Source organism: Scyliorhinus torazame, chromosome 6 (genome assembly GCF_047496885.1).
Source record: "Scyliorhinus torazame isolate Kashiwa2021f chromosome 6, sScyTor2.1, whole genome shotgun sequence".
NCBI classification, from domain to species: Eukaryota; Metazoa; Chordata; class Chondrichthyes; order Carcharhiniformes; family Scyliorhinidae; genus Scyliorhinus; species Scyliorhinus torazame.
The window spans coordinates 104,903,571-104,921,699 of record NC_092712.1 but is presented as its reverse complement, the minus strand read 5'-3'; the positions used below and the strand labels follow the sequence as shown (position 1 = coordinate 104,921,699).

General features: G+C 50.4%; 1 protein-coding gene across 3 annotated transcripts in view; it reads right to left on the bottom strand.

Annotated features, from left to right (window-relative positions):
• The window catches only part of LOC140424932 (cilia- and flagella-associated protein 69-like), a 186,983-nt gene that overhangs the window by 104,697 nt on the left and 64,157 nt on the right, over positions 1-18,129 (bottom strand). For all 3 annotated transcript variants that reach the window (XM_072508617.1, XM_072508615.1, XM_072508616.1), the window contains exons 9-11: positions 16,695-16,818; positions 15,125-15,173; positions 5,050-5,171 (exon numbers count right to left, since the gene is read on the bottom strand). In XM_072508617.1, the coding sequence (XP_072364718.1) occupies positions 5,050-5,171; positions 15,125-15,173; positions 16,695-16,818 (295 nt within the window). The remainder of the gene's footprint in view (positions 1-5,049; positions 5,172-15,124; positions 15,174-16,694; positions 16,819-18,129) is intronic.

Here is an 18,129-nt window from a genome sequence, read left to right as displayed (position 1 = left end):
ACAGCACCTCCTCCTCCCTCGGGGTGCCCGATGGCCCCCAGGCCTCTACATGGGTGGGGGATGCGAACGGACTGGCCATCCGACGCCCCCCCGACATCTGGCCCTGCCAGTCCTGGAGGCCCGTGCTGGTATCGACAGGGGTCTGCAGGTTTGCAGCCATGGAGCTCAGGGGATTGGCAAACCCTGTCTGTGACTGTGCGACGCTGGCTCGCACATGGGCAATGGCGCCGTTGCCCTCAGTGATGGCCTGCTGAGACTGGGTCATGGCCTGCTGAGACTGGGCCATGGCCTGCAGAGACTGGGCTATGGCGTTGAGCGCCTCTGCCATCTGCCGCTGGCTCATGGCCTCCAGTGAGAGGGCAGCCATGTCCTGGGCCACAGACGCCACCTGCACGGAAAGCCCCAGGCCTCGCAAACCGTTCCCCATGTCTGACACCGTCGCACCCATTGCCTCCACCGCGGACGCCACCCGTGCGGTGTCGGCCTGGGTGGCACGCATGACCGGCACCACTCCCAGCTCCTGGACGCGGGTGGACTCCTCCACCTGCGACTGCAGCCGCCGCAAGCTGGCCGTCACCCTCTTCGCTCGTCTCCGGTTCGGTGGTTGCATCGGATCTATGGGTGGGTGTGGTAACTCCAGGAGCCTGGGATCCATCTGGGCGGCAGATGTTCGCTTGGGCTGGGCTGCCCTCCGACCGCCCGGCCCCTCTGCTGCTCCTACCTCCACCTGCTGTACCGGGACAGCTGTGTTGTGCGCACCAGTAAGTGTACCAGACGCCTCATCACTAAAGTGCCCAACCGAGGTGAGCGTCTCTGCGATGGTGGAGGGTGTTGGTGACAGCAGTGGCGTTGTGTCGTGCACATCGTCCGACTCGGAGTCCATGGTACTTTGCGGTGGCAGTTCGTCTCCGCCCATCCACTCTGAGTCACTGTCCAGTCTTTCAGTTTCCTGGGTAGTGGTGTCCTGGGTAGGGGTGTCCTGGGTAGTGGTTTCGTGGCTTGGCTGTGACGGGGGTCTGTGGCTGCCACTCTCGTCGCTGGGTGGCACACGCCTGCGTCGTCGCACCCGCACGAGTTGGGGGCGTCATCTCCCTGTTGCTCCAGGTCTCTCCATCTCCAGTGGTCTCCGAGGGACATCGTGCGGGCGTCGCATGCCAGAGGGTCCGGGTCTCTCCATCTCCAGTGGTTTCAAAGGGGCATCCTGCGGGCGTCGCATGCCAGAGGGTCCGGGTCTCTCCATCTCCAGTGGTCTCCAAGGGGCATCCTGCGGGCGTCGCATGCCAGAGGCTCCGGGTCTCTCCGTCCCCCGTGGTCTCCGAGGGGCATCCTGCGGGCGTCGCATGCCAGAGGGTCCGGGTCTCTCCGTCCCCCGTGGTCTCCGAGGGGCATCATGCGGGCGGTCTGCATCTGCAGGGATGGGTGCCTCGACGTTTGCTCCTGCGATACACAATGAAGCATGCATGGTTAGACACGCAGGCAGTGATCAGGTGATATGGGGGAGGGGGATATAGGGGAGGGGGGATATGGGGAGGGGGGATATGGGGGAGGGGGATATGGGGGAGGGAGGATATGGGGGAGGGGGGATATGGGGGAGGGGGGATATGGGGGAGAGGGGATATGGGGGAGGGGGGATATGGGGGAGGGGGGATATGGGGGAGGGGGGATATGGGGGATATGGGGGAGGGGGGATATGGGGGAGGGGGGATATGGGGAGGGGGGATATGGGGGATGGGGATATGGGGGAGGGGGATATGGGGAGGGGGGGATATGGGGGAGGGGGGTATGGATATCGGGCAGGGGGGGGGAGGCTCACCCTGGCTGCTCTGACGAGGTCGTTCACCTTCTTGTGGCACTGGGTGCCTGTCCGTGGTGTCAGGGCCACAGCGGTGACAGCCTCTGCCACCTCCCTCCACAGACACCGGCTGTGGCGTGGGGCAACTCTGCGGCCGTGCCCGGGATACAGGGCCTCCCTCCTCTGCTCCACTGCGTCCAGGAGCGCCTCAATGTCACGAGACTCGAACCTTGGGGCTGAGCGGCGGGCGGCCATCCTGTCGGGTGTTCTGGTCGGGTGGGGGGAGCAGCGCGTCCTTAATGCGCCGTCACGCCGTGCGACGTGTATGACGCTGCACGTCGTGAACCACGTGAGCCAGCGCGGATAGCGTCATGTCGCTGCTAGCCCATTCCGGGCCAGAGACTTTGCGACTTTTGGGGCGGCGTGATGCAGGTGGGATTTGCGCCGTTTTTGCCGCCGGTCGGCGGACTTTGCGCCGATAACGGAGAATTTTGCCCCTGATCTTACAGCAAATATCCCAAACACCTCCATCACCATCACTGACTGTTCAGTCTCCCCAGCAGGACAGACTGATGAGAGACAGTGGAACAATCATGTACAATCAGGAGGAACTGTCTCTGGGAATCCTCAACACTGATCCTGGACCCCATGAAGTTTCACGGCATCAGGTCAAAGATTTGCAAGGAAATGTCTTTCTGATTACCACCTACCTTCCACCACACCTCCCCACCTTTAACTGATGAATTTGTACTTCTCCACATTGAACAACAATTGAAAAAGGCACTAAAGGTAGCAAGGGCATATAATGTATTCTGGATAAAGAATTTCCATGCCTGTCATCAAGAGGTGATTTGGTAGCACCACTACTAATTGAGCTGGTTGAGTCCTGAAGGATATATCAATCAGACTGGACTTATGACAGGTAATAAGAGAACCAACACTAGGCAAAAAAAAACTATGGGCTGGATTCTCCTATTGCCACCGCCAAAATCACGTTCGACGATCGGCCGCAGAACCCCCGAATTGGGGGCGGCACTGTTTTTGCGATGCTCCGTCCCCTCAAAAACGGCGTACTCCATGCCATACGGATGGCCTCAGGACGTCACCTGAGGCCCTCCACCCGATGCTCCGCCCTGATAGGCCGAGTCCCCAACGGCGTCGCTCGCGTGTGCTCACACCGTTCGGGGATCTCGCATGGCGCCTGCAGACTGAGTTCAGCGCCGCCAGTCAGGGGGAGCTGTTCTGCTGACAGGGGGGGCTTCGGCGGTGGGTGGGGAGACTGATGGGGGTGGTCCGGGGGTGGTTACAGGGGGGCAGTTTTTGGCAGGCCGGGTCTGTGCGCAGCCTGCGCCATGTTGCATTCTACGGCCGTATTTGCAGGTAAATCTGGGGGCTTTACGCGCGCGGCTGCTAGCCAACCACCGGATGGAGGATCGGTGCGGGGCGGTGCCGACCAGACAGATCCTGCAGACATAGCCGCAAGATCAGAGAATCCAGCCCGCTTTATTTTCATTCTCACCATCTATCTGTCACAGATATATCTGTCCGTGAAGCATTGGTAGGAATGACCAATGCACAGTCTTTGTGTAGATCCAGGTCAGAGGCTAGACATTCTTCAATGTGTAGCTGGCCTTCAGATTACCTCCATTGCCTGACGCCGATATCATAATCGGCGATCGAGCAGAGAATCCCCTCCGACGCCCAAATCGGAGGCAGAGCCGGTTTGATGCCAGTTTTCTAGTCTTGGCCCCCTCCGAAATGGCATCATCGCATTGTGTGCCGCATGGCGCTGGAACAGTGTTGGCGTGTCACCTGAAGGCCCACCCCCGATGCTCCGCCTCCGATGGGCTGGGTTCCGATCGTGCAGTTGATGTGTGGTCTGAGCGGTCGGGGACACGGCGTGGCGGCCACGGACTGTGTCCAGTGCTGCCACAGTTGGCCGGGAGCCTTGCTGCTGGTCCGGGAGGCTTCTGTGAGGGCTGAGGGGACTGGTGGGGGGCAGTATTTAGCAGGTAGGTTCCGTGCATGGCTGGCACCATGTTGTACGGCGCAACCACTGCAGGTTGTCGCCGTGCACATGCACGGCCACGGACCCAGCCATTCTCCGTCCATTTGTGGCACAGGAGCCGGGAGTTTTACGTAGCGTGGCTGCTAGCCCGTCACTGCTCCAAGAATCATTGAGGGTTCAGCGCCGATTCTGGCGTTGTAAAATGCCACAGTTCCCACACCGGCGTCGGCACTTAGCCACAAAATCGGAGAATCCGGCCCATGATCTCTACCATATAATAGAATGAGAGCAACAGGCACCACTAATAATAATAATCTTTATTATTGTCACATGTAGGCTTACATTAACAGTGCAATGAAGTTACTGTGAAAATCCCCTATTTGCCACACTACGCACCTGTTCGGGTACACTGAGGGAGACTTCAGAATGTCCAAATTACCTAACAGTATGTCTTTCGCAACTTGTGGGAGGAAACCGGAGTACCTGGAGGAAACCCACGCAGACATGGGGAGAACGTGCAGACTCCACACAGATAGTGACCCAAGCTGGGAATTGAACCTGGGACCCTGGTGCTGTGAAGCAACTGTGTTAACCACTGTGTTACCGTGCCGCCTGTCACACCTGTAAGTTTCCCTCCAAATCATACATAATAATAATCTTTATTGTCACAAGTAGGCTTACATTAAGACTGCAATGAAGTTATTGTGGAAAGCCCCGAGTCACCACATTCCAGCGCTGTTCCGGTACACAGAGGGAGAATTCAGAATGTCCAAATTATCTAACAGCACGTCTTTCGGGACTTGTGGGAGGAAACCAGACCACCCAAAGGAAACCCACACAGACATGGGGAGAACGTGCAGAATCCACACAATTACCCAAACCGGGAATCGAAGCTGGGACCCTGGAGCTGTGAAGCAACAGTGCTACTCACTGTGCTACCGTGCTTCTGACCTGGAAATCTATCACCATTTATTTTCTGTCCCTGGATCAAAATTCTTCCTAATGGAACGGTGGATATACCTACATCACAGGTATTGCAGCAGTTCAAGGCAGCAGCTCATCACCGCCTTCTCAAGGACAATTAATCCTTGCCATTGATGCTCAAATAACATGAATGAAGATAACAAAACATCTTTGTTAGGATTTCAAAACTGAAACTGGCAAGAGTTTAATTTTATAAATTTCTGTTACTTATGGGCTTTTAACAACTCATGTTCAGTACATTTCTTTGTCACTTATAAAATTTTACCTGTATTGAAGCAAGATCATTAGTCAAAGCAACAAGCAAATTGAAGAATATTTTTTTCATTTCAAAATCTTCATGGCTACTGGAAATTTTCAGGCCATGAACAAGTGGGTTATTGCTCTTTACTATAAAAGAAAGAAAACATAAAACAATGAAAAATACTTGCATTAATTTAACACTTTATTGATCATTATTGATCTTCACAGATGACACATTTCAGTGCAATCACTGCTGTTATGCAGGTAGCTGTGGCAGCAATTGCACAAAGCAAGATCCCACTAACCAGGTAAGGGATCAGCTATCTGCCTTTTGATGGCGTTGATTAGGCAAGGAACGTTGCCCACAAAAGCAAGTAAAAGGCTGAACATTCTGCAGTAAGTGACTCATCTCCTGACTCCCCAAAGCCTTTTCATCACCTACAGGGCACAAGTCAGGAATGTGATAGAATAAATTCTACTTGCCAGGATAAGTGCAGTAACAATACTGAAGAAGCTCAACACCATCAAGGACAAAGCAGCCCTTATGATTGGAACCCCATCCACTAATGTAAACATTCACTCCCTCTACCACAGGTACAACATGGTGGCAGTGTGTACCATTTACAAGATGCAATGCAGCAACTCACCAAGTCAACTATCAAACCTGTCACTTTTACCACCTCAAAGGACATGGTCAGCAGAGACATATGCATACCACCAACTGCAGATTCCCCTCCAAGCAATATACCACTTAACTAGGAAATATATCACTGTTATTTTCATCATTCTGGAGTCAAAATCCTGGATCTCTTTGCCTGACAACACTGTGGGACTGCAGCAGTTTGAAGAAAGTGGCTCAGCACTACCTTCACAAGGGTGATTTGCAATAGATAATAAATTCTGGCCTGGTCAGTGATCCCTAAATCACATGAATTACTAAAATTACAAGCGAACAACTCCTTAGGGGTCATTGAGCAATACCATGGCATTGAAATATGGGCTTTCTGTTTTGATTGCAAGAATAAAAAACTGATAAATTTGTATATGGCAGCTTTGAAGAATTTTTGAGAGGGTGATTAGGGGAAAAGTGTTTTCTCTAGTTAAAGAACAAGTGATGAGGTGTTATCAATGTAAAATCGTTACATGGAGAGCTGGGACACTTGAGGAATCGCCCCTGATAACTAAAGGCTTTGTATTTAGTTTTTTAATACCCAATGGTTCCCATATGAAATTAACTTATTTTTAACGGACTTAATATTTTGATGCCTTGCTCAATGTTGCACTATTTGCTACAGACAACTTTTCCTTGGGACCATTTTTCTTTACACATCACATGCCACCACCCCAAGTAGATCGTGAAAGATCAAGGTTTACCTTGAAAATCTGCACAAGAGCAGAGCAGAACCAGATGATTTTCTGGGTTTAGGTCATTTCCATGTCTATTTATAACTTGGGTCAAAATATTACCCATGGTTCCCCTGGTTTTGGCAATGATCGTTGTGGGAGGAGAGGGCAGAGGTGGGGGGGTGGGGGCTGCAAAGTTGTTGATAAAAATAATTCTGCACCTGCATTCTGTCACCACAACAAGATGGCTTCGAGTATAAATGCAAAATATTGCAAATGCTTGAAATCTCAAATAAGTACAGAAAATGCTCGAAATACCTAACAGGTTTGCCAGCATCTGTGAAGTCAGAAAGATCATTGAGCTTAACCATTAGATAGAATTTTAACTGCCAAGGGGTGTGGGAGGGGGAAGGAGGGGCTAGTTAAAGCAGCATCTCATTGGGAACTCAGCATGATTTCCTCTGCTTTTGTCTCCGCAATGTAGAGGATAACGCGTTGGGGCCAGCGAATACAGTAGACAATTGAGAACCAAGTTGAATACAGAAGTTTCAGGGGAAGGTGAAAAGTATATTAGAGAACCGAAGAGGGGTTAAGAGAAAAGACTGGCAGTCAACATAAAAGGGGAATCCCAAAGTATTCTATCGGCACATAGGAAAAGGGTGGGAAAAGGGAGAGATTATGGATCTAAAAGGGAATTTACACATGGAGGCAAGTGGCATTGGCTGTGGCATTAAGTGAGTAGTTTGCATTCGTCTTTTCCAAGGAGGTAGATTTTATCCAGGTCATGGTGACAGAAGAGGAAACTTTGTCACTAGCAGGGTTCAAAATTGATCAGGAGGAAGTAGAGGATAAACTGTCAGTATTTAAAGTTGACAAGACACCAGAACTGAATGAGATGCATTCAAGGATATTGAAGGAAGTGAGAATAAAAATTTCAGGGCACTGGTCATAATCTTCCAGTTTCCTAGACACAGGATTGCAAACAGTATGCCCTTGTTCAAAATCCAGGTTGTAAGGATAAGCCCAGAAGATACAATTTAACTTTGGTGGTGGGGAAGCTTCTAGAAACAATTGTTTGGGATAGAATTAGTAGTCCCATGGAAAAAAAGTGGGTTGATCTGGAAGAGACAATATGGATTTCTAAAGGGGAAATCATGTTTAACTAACTTGCTGGAGTTTTTTGAAGAGGTAAGAGAGAGGGTTGATGAGAGTAATGCTGTTGATGTGGAGTACATGGACTTTGAAAAGGAATTCAGTGCAGTGCCACACAACAGACTTGTGAGCAAAGATATACCTGATGGACTGAAAGGGACAGCGGCAACGTGCATCCAAAATTAGCTGTATATTAGGAAGCAGGGAGTAATGGAGTAATGGTCAATGGATATTTTTCAGGCTGCAGGAAGGTTTGTAGTGGTGCTCCCCAGAGGTTGGCATTGGGACCCTTTGCTTTACCTAATATACATTAATGATCTAGATCTTGGTGTGCACGGGGTGATGATACAAAACTTTGAAATGTGAGGAGGACAGTGTAGAAAATCAAAAAATCACAGACAAGTTGATGGAGTGGACAGATAGGTGGCAGATGAAGTTCAAATCAGAGAAGTGTGAGGAGATGCAATTTGGTAAGAAGAGTATGGGGAGGCAATATAAAATAAGGGGTACAATTTTTAAGGGGTTGCAGGAGCAGAGATATCTGGGTGTATATGTGTATAGGTCATTGAAGGTGGCAGGACAGGTTGAGAGCAGTTAATAAAGCATATAGTATCCTGCGTTTTATTAATTAGGGCATAGAGTACAACAGCAAGGAGGTTATGCTGAACTTATATCAGACACGAGTTAGATCTCAGCTGGAGTATTGTATACAATTCTGGGCACCATACTTTAAAAAGGATGTGAACACATTGCAGAGAGTCAAGAAGAGGTTTATAAGAATGGTTCTAGATATGAGAAACTTCTGTTATGAAGATAAGTTGAGAAGTTGGGACTGTCCTTGGAGAGAATAAGGCTAAGAGGAGATTAGATAGAGTATTGTAAATTACGAGGTGGGTGGACAGAGTAAATAGGGAAAAACTGTTCCGTGAATAAAAGGATCGAGAATGAGAGGACACAGATTTAAAATGATTTGCAATAGAGACAAATGTGATGTGAGCAAATGTTTTCACACAGCGTGTGGTTAGGGTCTGGAATGCAATGCCTGGAAGTGTGGTGGAGGCAGGTTCATTCAAGAAGGCATTAGATGATTATTTAAATAGAAACAATGTGCAGGGGTATGGGGAAAAGGCAGGAGAACGGCACTAAATTCAAATGCTCATTTGGAGAAGCATGTGCAGACAAGATAATTTGAATGGCCTCCTTTTGTGCCATAACAATTTTGTAATTCAGAAGAATGAGGTGATTATGCTGAAACCTATAAGATAATGAAATGATTTGATAGAGTCGATACCGGGAGGATGTTTCCACTTGTGGGAGAGACTAGAACCAAGGGACTGCTTTTTGGATACCCTGATCTGAAGGGGATAGTGGCAATCTGTAATACCTATTTATTGAATCATTACCTGGAAAAAATTCAAAAAAGAAATGCCCTCCTGCTCATCTACATTTAACTTAAATGTCCTCACATTTTTCAAGTAGGAAATTTCAGCCCTTTCAGGAATACTTCTGAAATTGATAAAATCCTAGAAACAAAAGCTAACAAAGCATTCAAATGAGGAAAATTGGCCCCTTTGTATTTTTATATTGAATAAGCAGGAAAAAAATTGGAGATAATGAAACCAATAAAATATTTAAATACGAACTTCCGGTGGTGGCAATGAGTGAGTGACCCGCACATTCGGGGGCTCTCACTCCGGCGGGATTTGAGGGCCTGGTTCCCCGGTTTTGCGGGGCTGTGAAAGGACGGCCACGGGGGGCTAAGGAGCGAGCAGAGCTGCATGGAACTGTAGGAGAGCAGAAAGCAGCGCAAACGGGAGAGGAAGGGACAAAGGCAACGTGCAGGGGAAGCTGACCCGGGAGCAAAGATGGCGGACCTCGGACCCGGCGATCCAGTAGGCGCTGGAAAACATGCTGCAGGTGATAAAGAACAGTTTTGAGTCATTGAAGCGGGATAACTTGGACCCACTTCAGAAGGCAGTGGATCAGCTGAACCAGAGACTGGATGCCCAGGTCGAAAAAGTTAAGGAGCTGGGGGAGTAGGCGGACGTGCAGATGATTGCTGCGCTAGAAGTCAACGGGTTGAAGGAGAGACAGAGAAGACTGCTGGACAGAGTAGAGGAGCTGGAAAATAGAGCCCGTAGACAAAATCTGAGGACCATCGGCCTCCCGGAGGGGGCGGAGGGAGCTGATGCCACAGCGTTCGTGGCGGACCTGTTGATGCAGCTGATGGGGGCTGAAGCCTGTCCGCGACCGCTGGAGCTGGAGGGGGCACAGAGTACAGGAGAGATAGGTGCGTCCAGGGGGTCCCCCCTGCCCGATGATGATTAGGTTCCACAGGTTTGTGGAGAAGGAGCGGGTGCTGCAGTGGGCAAAGAGCACTAAAAGCAGCACGTGGAATAACAGTGTCCTTCGCATTTACCAGGACCTAAGCCAGGAGGTGGCCAGGCGGCGAGCAGCCTTTAAACAAGTTAAGGAGGTGTTGTTCAAAAAGCACGTGACGTTTGGTCTGCTGTTCCCGGCCCGTCTTTGGGTTACGCATCAGGGCCAACACCACTACTTCTCCGAGCCCGAAGAAGCGATGGACTTTGTGAGGGATCAGGGGCTGGTCTCGAAAAAAAGGACCCACGGACGCAAGCTAGGGTCCGAGAATTGCTGTTTGAAGGGACGCCTACTCTGCCTGGACTGCTGATCGACTGTTTACTGCTTTAAAGGTGCCTTGTGGTGTATTTTTAGTGGGCAGTTTTTGCCTGTGGGGGATGTGGGGGGAGGGTATCCCCCCCCCCCCCCCCCCCCCCCCCCCCCCCTCCCTTTCGAATGGTCTTTTTCCTTTTTTTTCTGTTGTTTTTTTCTCTCCTTTTTTTTTTCTTCTGTTGTGGTGGGTACCTTTTGTTGGGCTCTCCGAGTGCGCTGGAGCCTGTATTGTAACAAAAGGGTGGCCGGTCAGCAATGGGGATTAAAGATGTTGGTTGGGGGCTTTGGTTTCATTTATGTCTATGGTTTTTATGTTTGTTTCGGATGGGGGATGTACGGGTACTGGGTTATTGCGGTGTTATATAATTGTTTTCTTTTTTTTTGATGCTCAGAAAGGGACGTGGGTTAACACTTTTCTGTGTACACAGCTGGACCTGTATTGTACTTGGAGCAGCCTCGCGGTGCTGTTTGATGTTTACATCTTGTTTGATCTTTCCCATCTTAGTGAGACTGCTCCAGTGGGTCGGAGTGGGGGATGGTGTGCTGGGGAGTGGGGAGATGAGATCGAGGAAACAATGGAAGTGAGACAAGGGGGCGCCGGAGCGATGAGCCACCGGGCTAGCAGATTGGCTAGTCAAGGGAGTCAGGTGGAGGGGGAGAATACAGCCAGTGAATGGCAGGAGTGGGGTTATCGGGGGATGTTGCTGGGGGGGGGAGGGGTGGGGAGTTATTTTGCTGACGTGGGGGGGGATCTGAAGTAGGTAATGGAAAGGAGGTCGGGGGTGGAGGCAGCCAAGAGGCGAGCCAGGAATGGCACGGCGCATGGGCCGGGGGCGGGCCCAAGAAAGGTTATGGCTGACCGGCCGCGGGGCGGGGGGGGGGGGGGGGGTTGTGCCCCCCAACCAGGCTGATCACCTGGAATGTCAGGGGACTAATTGGGCCAGTTAAAAGGGCACGTGTGTTCGCGCATTTATGGGCTCTAAAGGCGGACGTAATTATGTTGCAGGAGACACATCTGAAAGTGTCTGACCAGACTAGGCTAAGGAAGGGCTGGATCAGCCAGGTCTTCCACTCTGACTTGGATTCTAAGTCCAGGGGGGTTGCAATTATGATCAATAAGCGGGTTCAATTTGAGGCAGAGGGCGTAGTCGCAGATTCCTTATGGTAAGAGGCAAGCTGGAGGGGAGAAGACTGGTGCTGGTGAACATATATGCGCCAAACTGGGATGACGCTGACTTTATCAAAAGAGTGCTGGGGGAGATCCCGGACCTAGACTCACGTAAGTTGATAATGGGGGGGGGGGACGGACTTTAATACGGTCCTTGACCCGGAGCTGGACCCGTCATGTCCCAGAACAGGCAGACTCCCAGCAATGGCAAGGGAGCTGAAAGGGTTCATGGAGCAAATGGGGGCAGTGGACCCATGGAGAGCCAGACAGCCGACGGGAAGGGGCTACTCGTTTTATTCGCATGTTCATAAAGTATATTCTAGGATTGATTTTTTTATCGTGAGCAGGGACTGTGTAGGGGAGGTAAAGAATACGGAATACTCGGCAATCACTATCTCAGACCATGCCCTGCACTGGGTGGACCTGCAGGTTGGGGGGGCGAATTACCAACGCCCGCAATGGAGGTTAGACTGTTGTCGGAGGAGGGGATGTGTGAGAGACTTCGGAAGTGTATGCAAAATTACTTGCAGGTGAACGATACGGGGGAGGTTTCAGCAGCGACCCTGTGGGAGGCGTTGAAGGCAGTAGTGAGGGGGGAGCTGATCTCAATTCGGGCTCAGGGTCAGGGAGGACAGAGCAGAAATGGACAGATTGGTTAAGGAAATTCACCGGATAGGCGAGGAGCATGCGGGGTCCCCTGGGAAGGACCTACTCAGGGAGAGACGGAGATTGCAAGTGGAACTGGGGGTGCTATCCACGAGTAGGGCCGTGGAACAACTTAGGAAGGCGAGGGGAGTGGTGTATGAGCATGGGGAGAAGGCCAGTAGATTGCTAGCGCAGCAACTCAGGAAGAGGGAGGCGGCCAGGGAAATAAGTAGAGTGGTTCATGGGGAGGGGAGCAGAGTGGAGGACCCGGCAGGACTGAGTAAGGTATTTCGGGACTTCTATAGTAAGCTGTACACTTCAGAACCCCTGGAAGAGCCGGAGGAGATGAATAGGTTCCTGGATGGACTAATCTTCCCACACGTAGGCAGGGGACTAGTGGGCGGGGTGGGGGCCCCGATTAGAGCGGAGGAGGTATTGGGGGGCCTAAAGGCCATGCAGTCGGAGAAAGCCCAGGGACCGAATGGATACCCAGTAGAGTTTTACAAGAAGTTCTCGGAGATAGTGGGACCCTGCCACCGACGATGTCGCAAGCCACCATCTCGCTGATACTGAAGCGGGACAAACACCCGGAATCCTGCGGGTCATACAGGCCAATCTCCCTGATCAATGTGGATGCCAAGCTCCTGGCCAAGGTCCTGGCGATTAGAATTGAGGACTGCGTACCGGAGGTGATTGGGGACGATCAGACAGGGTTTGTGAAAGGCAGGCAGCTGACAGCTAACTTGAGAAGATTGCTTAATGTGATCATGATGCCCCCGACGGGCAAGGAGGTGGAGGTAGTGGTGGCAATGGACGCTGAGAAGGCCTACGACCGGGTGGAGTGGGGCTATTTGTGGGAGGTGCTTGGACGGTTTGGATTCGGGGAGGGACTGGTTAATTGGGTCAGACTATTGTGCCAGGCCCCAAAAGCTAGCGTTAGGACGAACAGGATAATGTCAGATTATTTCAGACTACACCGCGGGACCAGGCAGGGGTGCCACTCTCCCCGTTGCTGTTCGCGCTGGCCATAGAGCCGTTGGCGATGGCGTTGAGAGCTGCGAAGGGGTGGAAGGGAATGACTAGGGGGGGGGGCAATCCTCCCTAGATTTCTGTTCATCTTCCAGTGCCTCCTGATCTTTATCCCACGGTCCTTCTTCAAAAGGACTGGCAAAATCATCATGAGCTTTGTCTGGGCGGGTAAATCCCCGCGGGTGAAGAAGGCGATGCTTGAAAGGAGCCGCAGCGAGGGGGGACTGGCATTGCCGAGTCTGATCAACTACTACTGGGCGGCTAACATAGCCATGATAAGGAAGTGGATGGTGGATACGGGGTCTATCTGGGAGCGAGTGGAGGCAGCTTCGTGCAGGGGCACCAGTTTGGCAGCCCTGGTCACGGCTCCCTTACCGCTGTCGCCGGCCAGGTACTCCACCAGCCCAGTAGTGGGGGCGGCCCTGCGGATATGGGGCCAGTGGAGGAGGCATGTGGGGGGGGGGGGGAGTGGGTGCATCTGTCTGGGCTACAATATGTGATAACCATTGATTCGCCCCCGGGAACATCGATGGAGGGTTTCGAACATGGCGGCGGGCGGGGGTGGGGAGGGTGGACGATATGTCCTGGAGGGGAGCTTTGTGAGTTTGAGGGGCTTGGAGGATAAATTTGGGATGGTAAGGGGAAATTACTTTAGGAAATGACTACAGGTGCGGGACATTGTACGCAGATAGTTCCCATCCTTCCCACGCCTCCCGCCAATAGGGATCCAGGACAGAATAGTCTCTAGAGGAGAAGGAGGAGAGGGCAGAGTCTCGGATATCTACACGGTGCTCATGAAGGGGGAAGAGTCCCAGACGGAGGAACTGAAACTCAAATGGGAGGAGGCGTTTGGCGGGGAGATGGAGGAAGGGCTGTGGGCGGAAGCTCTGAGTAGGGTAAACTCAACCGCAACATGTGCCAGGCTCGGCCTGATTCAATTTAAGGTCGTTCACTGGGCCCACATGACGATAGCTCGGATGAGCAAATTCTTTGGGGTAGCGGGAGAACCAGCGAGCCATGTTCACATGTTTTGGGTATGTCCTAAGCTTAGGGGGTACTGGGAGGGATTTGCGGGGGTCATGTCCCAGGTGCTGAAAACAAGGGTGGTGATGAGTCCAGGGGTAGCATATTTCAGGGTTTCGGAAGACCCGGGAGTCCAGGGAGAGAAAGAGGCAGATGTTCTGGCCTTTGCTTCCCTAATAGCCCAGCGGCGGATACTGCTGGCATGGAGGGACTCAAAACCCCCGAAGACCGAACTATGGCTTTCGGACCTGTCAAGTTTTCTGGGTATGGAAAAAATTAAGTTCGCCTTAAGGGGATCTGTACTGGGGTTCGCCCGAAGGTGGCAACCATTCATCGACTTCTTTGCGGGAGAGTGAACGTCAGCAGGAGGGGGAGGAAGAGGGGGGGGGGGCGGGGGAGATTAGAGTAGAGTAGGAGGAATAAATAGGCGGGTAGTGTCTAGGGGAGAGGAGCGGGCATGTGCAGTATGGTTTGATTGAAGTATTGGTTTTATATTGATGTTTGCACATTTCTGTTATCTGTAACTGTTTACAATGCCAAAAAATACCTCAATAAAATTGTTTGTTAAAAAAAAAGATATTTAAATACATTAAAGAGAATACAAACAGGGGTGGGATTCTCCGGTCTCGTGTTTCACGATGGCGCCACATTCGCTGGTGGCGGGATTCTATCTTCCTGCTAGTTGTCAATGAGATTTCCCATTGAAATCACGCCATGCTGGTGTGCACTGCCAATGGGAAAGGTGAATCCTGACAACCGGGAATTTCCCGCCCTGAATTTTCAGTCCCTTTGTTAACAATTTGGTTTGCAGATTTGTTTGTAAGTGGGAGACAGCAAATGGTGGAGCGAGTCGTAAACTGTAAAATACTGTATCAAGTCAACAATTGAAATATTTGAAGATTTCACAAACATGCAATGCAACTCCGTTTGATTCACTGTTTTCTTAATATTACTAACATTTGGACATAAAGAAAACAGCAGATAAAGTATCAGTAGTCAAAACTGGATGCACACCTTTAGATGATTCCCACTTGTAGAAAATTCTTACCTTCAGGAAATGTCGCAAAAACTATCAGGAGCTTAGTAAATCCAGTTTCCTATGATGAAAATACAATTTTAGGAAGCTACTGAGCAAACCATTTCAAATCTATGTTAAAGTTTGATAAAATCTACAAAATAAAGTGCTTCAAACAACTGTTGTATCACAGAATGCATCACAACAGCAAATTACAAAATCTATCTCAACTGTATTAAGAAAGTGTTAACGTATGAACTTAAGAACTTATGAATTAGGAGCAGGTGTATAAATGTTCTGGATTCTCCCACAAATGGAAACATTCTTTCCATATCTACCCTGTCAAGCCCTATCTGAATCTCAAGGACGGAATCCAACTGCCATGCTGCGCCCGAAAAGCAGCTCGCAGGAGACCACGGGCGAAATTCCCCTACCCGCCCCGCCACATTTCTGCCCCGACCGGCCGGCGGGAGTCTCCGTAACACCTGCCGGTCAATGGGGTTTCCCATTGTGGGGCAGCCCCACGCCGTCGGGAAACCCCCCGGCGCCGGCAAAACGGAGACTCCCGCCGGCGGAGAATGACGCCCCACACTCTTGGATCTATCCAGCTCGTAACTACTCACAAAATTCAACGCAATAAGGCAGTAAGCCTCACTCTAATGTGCAGATTCCCAAGGTACCTGAGGCTTTGGGATTCAACCCCTTCACCTCAGAGACCTTGGGCGAGCGCTGTTCAGCAGTGGTCCCCACAAATGGGAACCAGACAGGACAGCACTCGTGGGGGTCTCCAAAGGAATCTGAGGCCACAGCTGCATGCCCCTTGGGCAGGGTCGTGCTCTGGCACTTCTGGTGCTACCTGGCACATGGGCAGTGCCACCTGGGTGCCAGTCTGGCATTGCCGAGGTCCCCAGGTGGCACAGCCAGCTTGGCACTGCCTGGTATGGGTGTTGCGGGGACCCCATCTTGCGTTCGGGCTGGGGAGGGGAGGTTGGAGATTATTTCAGGGGCCTTAGAGATCGGGACAGCATTTTAAAATCTCTCGGGTTCCAGCGAGCGGAGCTCCCCACTGTGGAAAATAGGGCTATGCGCGGTCTCAGCCGTGCGTTCAGGTCCCTTATTCAATGCAAGTCGCGTTGAATACCCATGCGGCTAATCACACTTGCTAGGGGACTTTGTTCCCGTTTGGGAGAATTGCGCCCTAAATGTTTGACACCTCTTACTCTTCTAAACTCCAGTGGATACATGGCTAGTCTGACCACCCTTTCCTTGTATGCCAACCCACCCAATCCAGGTATTAGTCGAGTAAACCCTCTCTGTATTGCTTGCAATACATTTACATCGTTCCTTAAATAATGAGAGCAATAGTGTATACAGTACTCCAGATGTGGTCTCACCAATGCCCTAAATAACTGAAGTATAACCATCCTACTTTTGTTTTCAATTCCCCTCGTAATAAGCAATACATTCTATTCGCTTTCCTAATTGCTTGCTGTGTCTCCATGCTGTCCATTTGTGATTTATGCTTGATTGTTCTGTTAAAGTGTAAAACCAGTATATCCATGAATTTTATAAATCTCTGTTAGCATTTCACAGTAAAACTTACAATCATTGGAATCCTGGGATGTTCTGCTAGACTTGTGGTTATTATCAGCAAGTCATTTCGAAGCTGACGGTCAGAATGGGAACAAACATTTAGCATTTGGTTCAAAAAGGCTTCTTTAAATGAGCTAAAGATGAAAAAGAGGTAAATTAATATTATGTTACTATGCCACACACAAAACAATATGATCTTTTGCAACATGTAGCAAAATAAATCCCAATAATCCTCCTAGTCAAAATGCATGGTGCAAATACAAGGGCCTGTTGTCCATTCTTTAAACCAGGGAACAAAGCATATTATTTCCACTATTAAAAAGAAAACAGCCCAAGCAACTCCCCCCACCCCCCTCCCCCCAGACGGTATAAGCAACTAGAGTTCTATCTGGTGCTTGCATCAGCTTAACCGCAGAGTAAAACATATGTGTTAAAGTAGCAGCTTCAGTGACCATCAGATTATGGAAAATTTGGTTTGCCAGGGACACCCCAATATAATTTTCTTGAAGCGTCCCAGCTTGTATCGCATTTAGTAGGTCTGTACCGAGCCCTAAAAAGCAAGATGTAAAGGTTTTGAATGTTTATGGCGTTGAGAACTAATGTGTCAATATTTCATTAATTTATTCTAATTTTTACACTGCAGCTTGTTTTTACACAGCTCCTAGAGACCTCTCCTTACATGTAGAATACATTGGTCCAGATCTTCCAGGTCTCCAGATAGTCAAAGACCAGACATATCTCTTAAGGTCCATTACTGGGAATTGTGCAAGACGTTTGAGCTTCCAATGAAATTCTCCTGCTCCCTCGGACCCTTGCACAGGGCCAAATCGCTGGCTTTGAAAGCAGACCAAGGCAGGCCAGCAGCACGGTTCAATTCCCGTAACAGCCTCCCCGAACAGGCGCTGGAATGTGGCGACTAGGGGCTTTTCACAGTAACTTCATTGAAGCCTACTTGTGACAATAAGTGATTCTTTCTTTCTTTCTTTTCTTCTTTCTAAAAAGTCTTCAACACTGAGTTGGAGTTGGAGACTTCAGACAGTTCCATCTTACTTACTGAAATAGTTACCCAGGAAATGGTAGACAGAGAAATTCGAGCCTAACTCCTAGATTACTGTACAACTGACCAGCTGAGCTCATCCCTCAACCCCCGACTATACCACTGACTCACTGATAAACCCCCACCACCCAACTTCCTCACCGTTTCCCTGCTCCCTCCAACCCGCCAATCTTCGCTCCAGCCTCTGACTCCCCCATCACCCGACCTGATCAACCTCACCAGCTGACTCCCTGTTCTGACCCTGGCAGCTTCAAACCCTCAACCCAACCTGACCTCGCCATCTGATTACCCCCATCGACTTTCCTCCAACCTGCCCAACTCCACCCCCACCTGATGTGATCAGATCTCACCCCACTGACTCCCAGCAGACCCCACCTGATCTAATCTC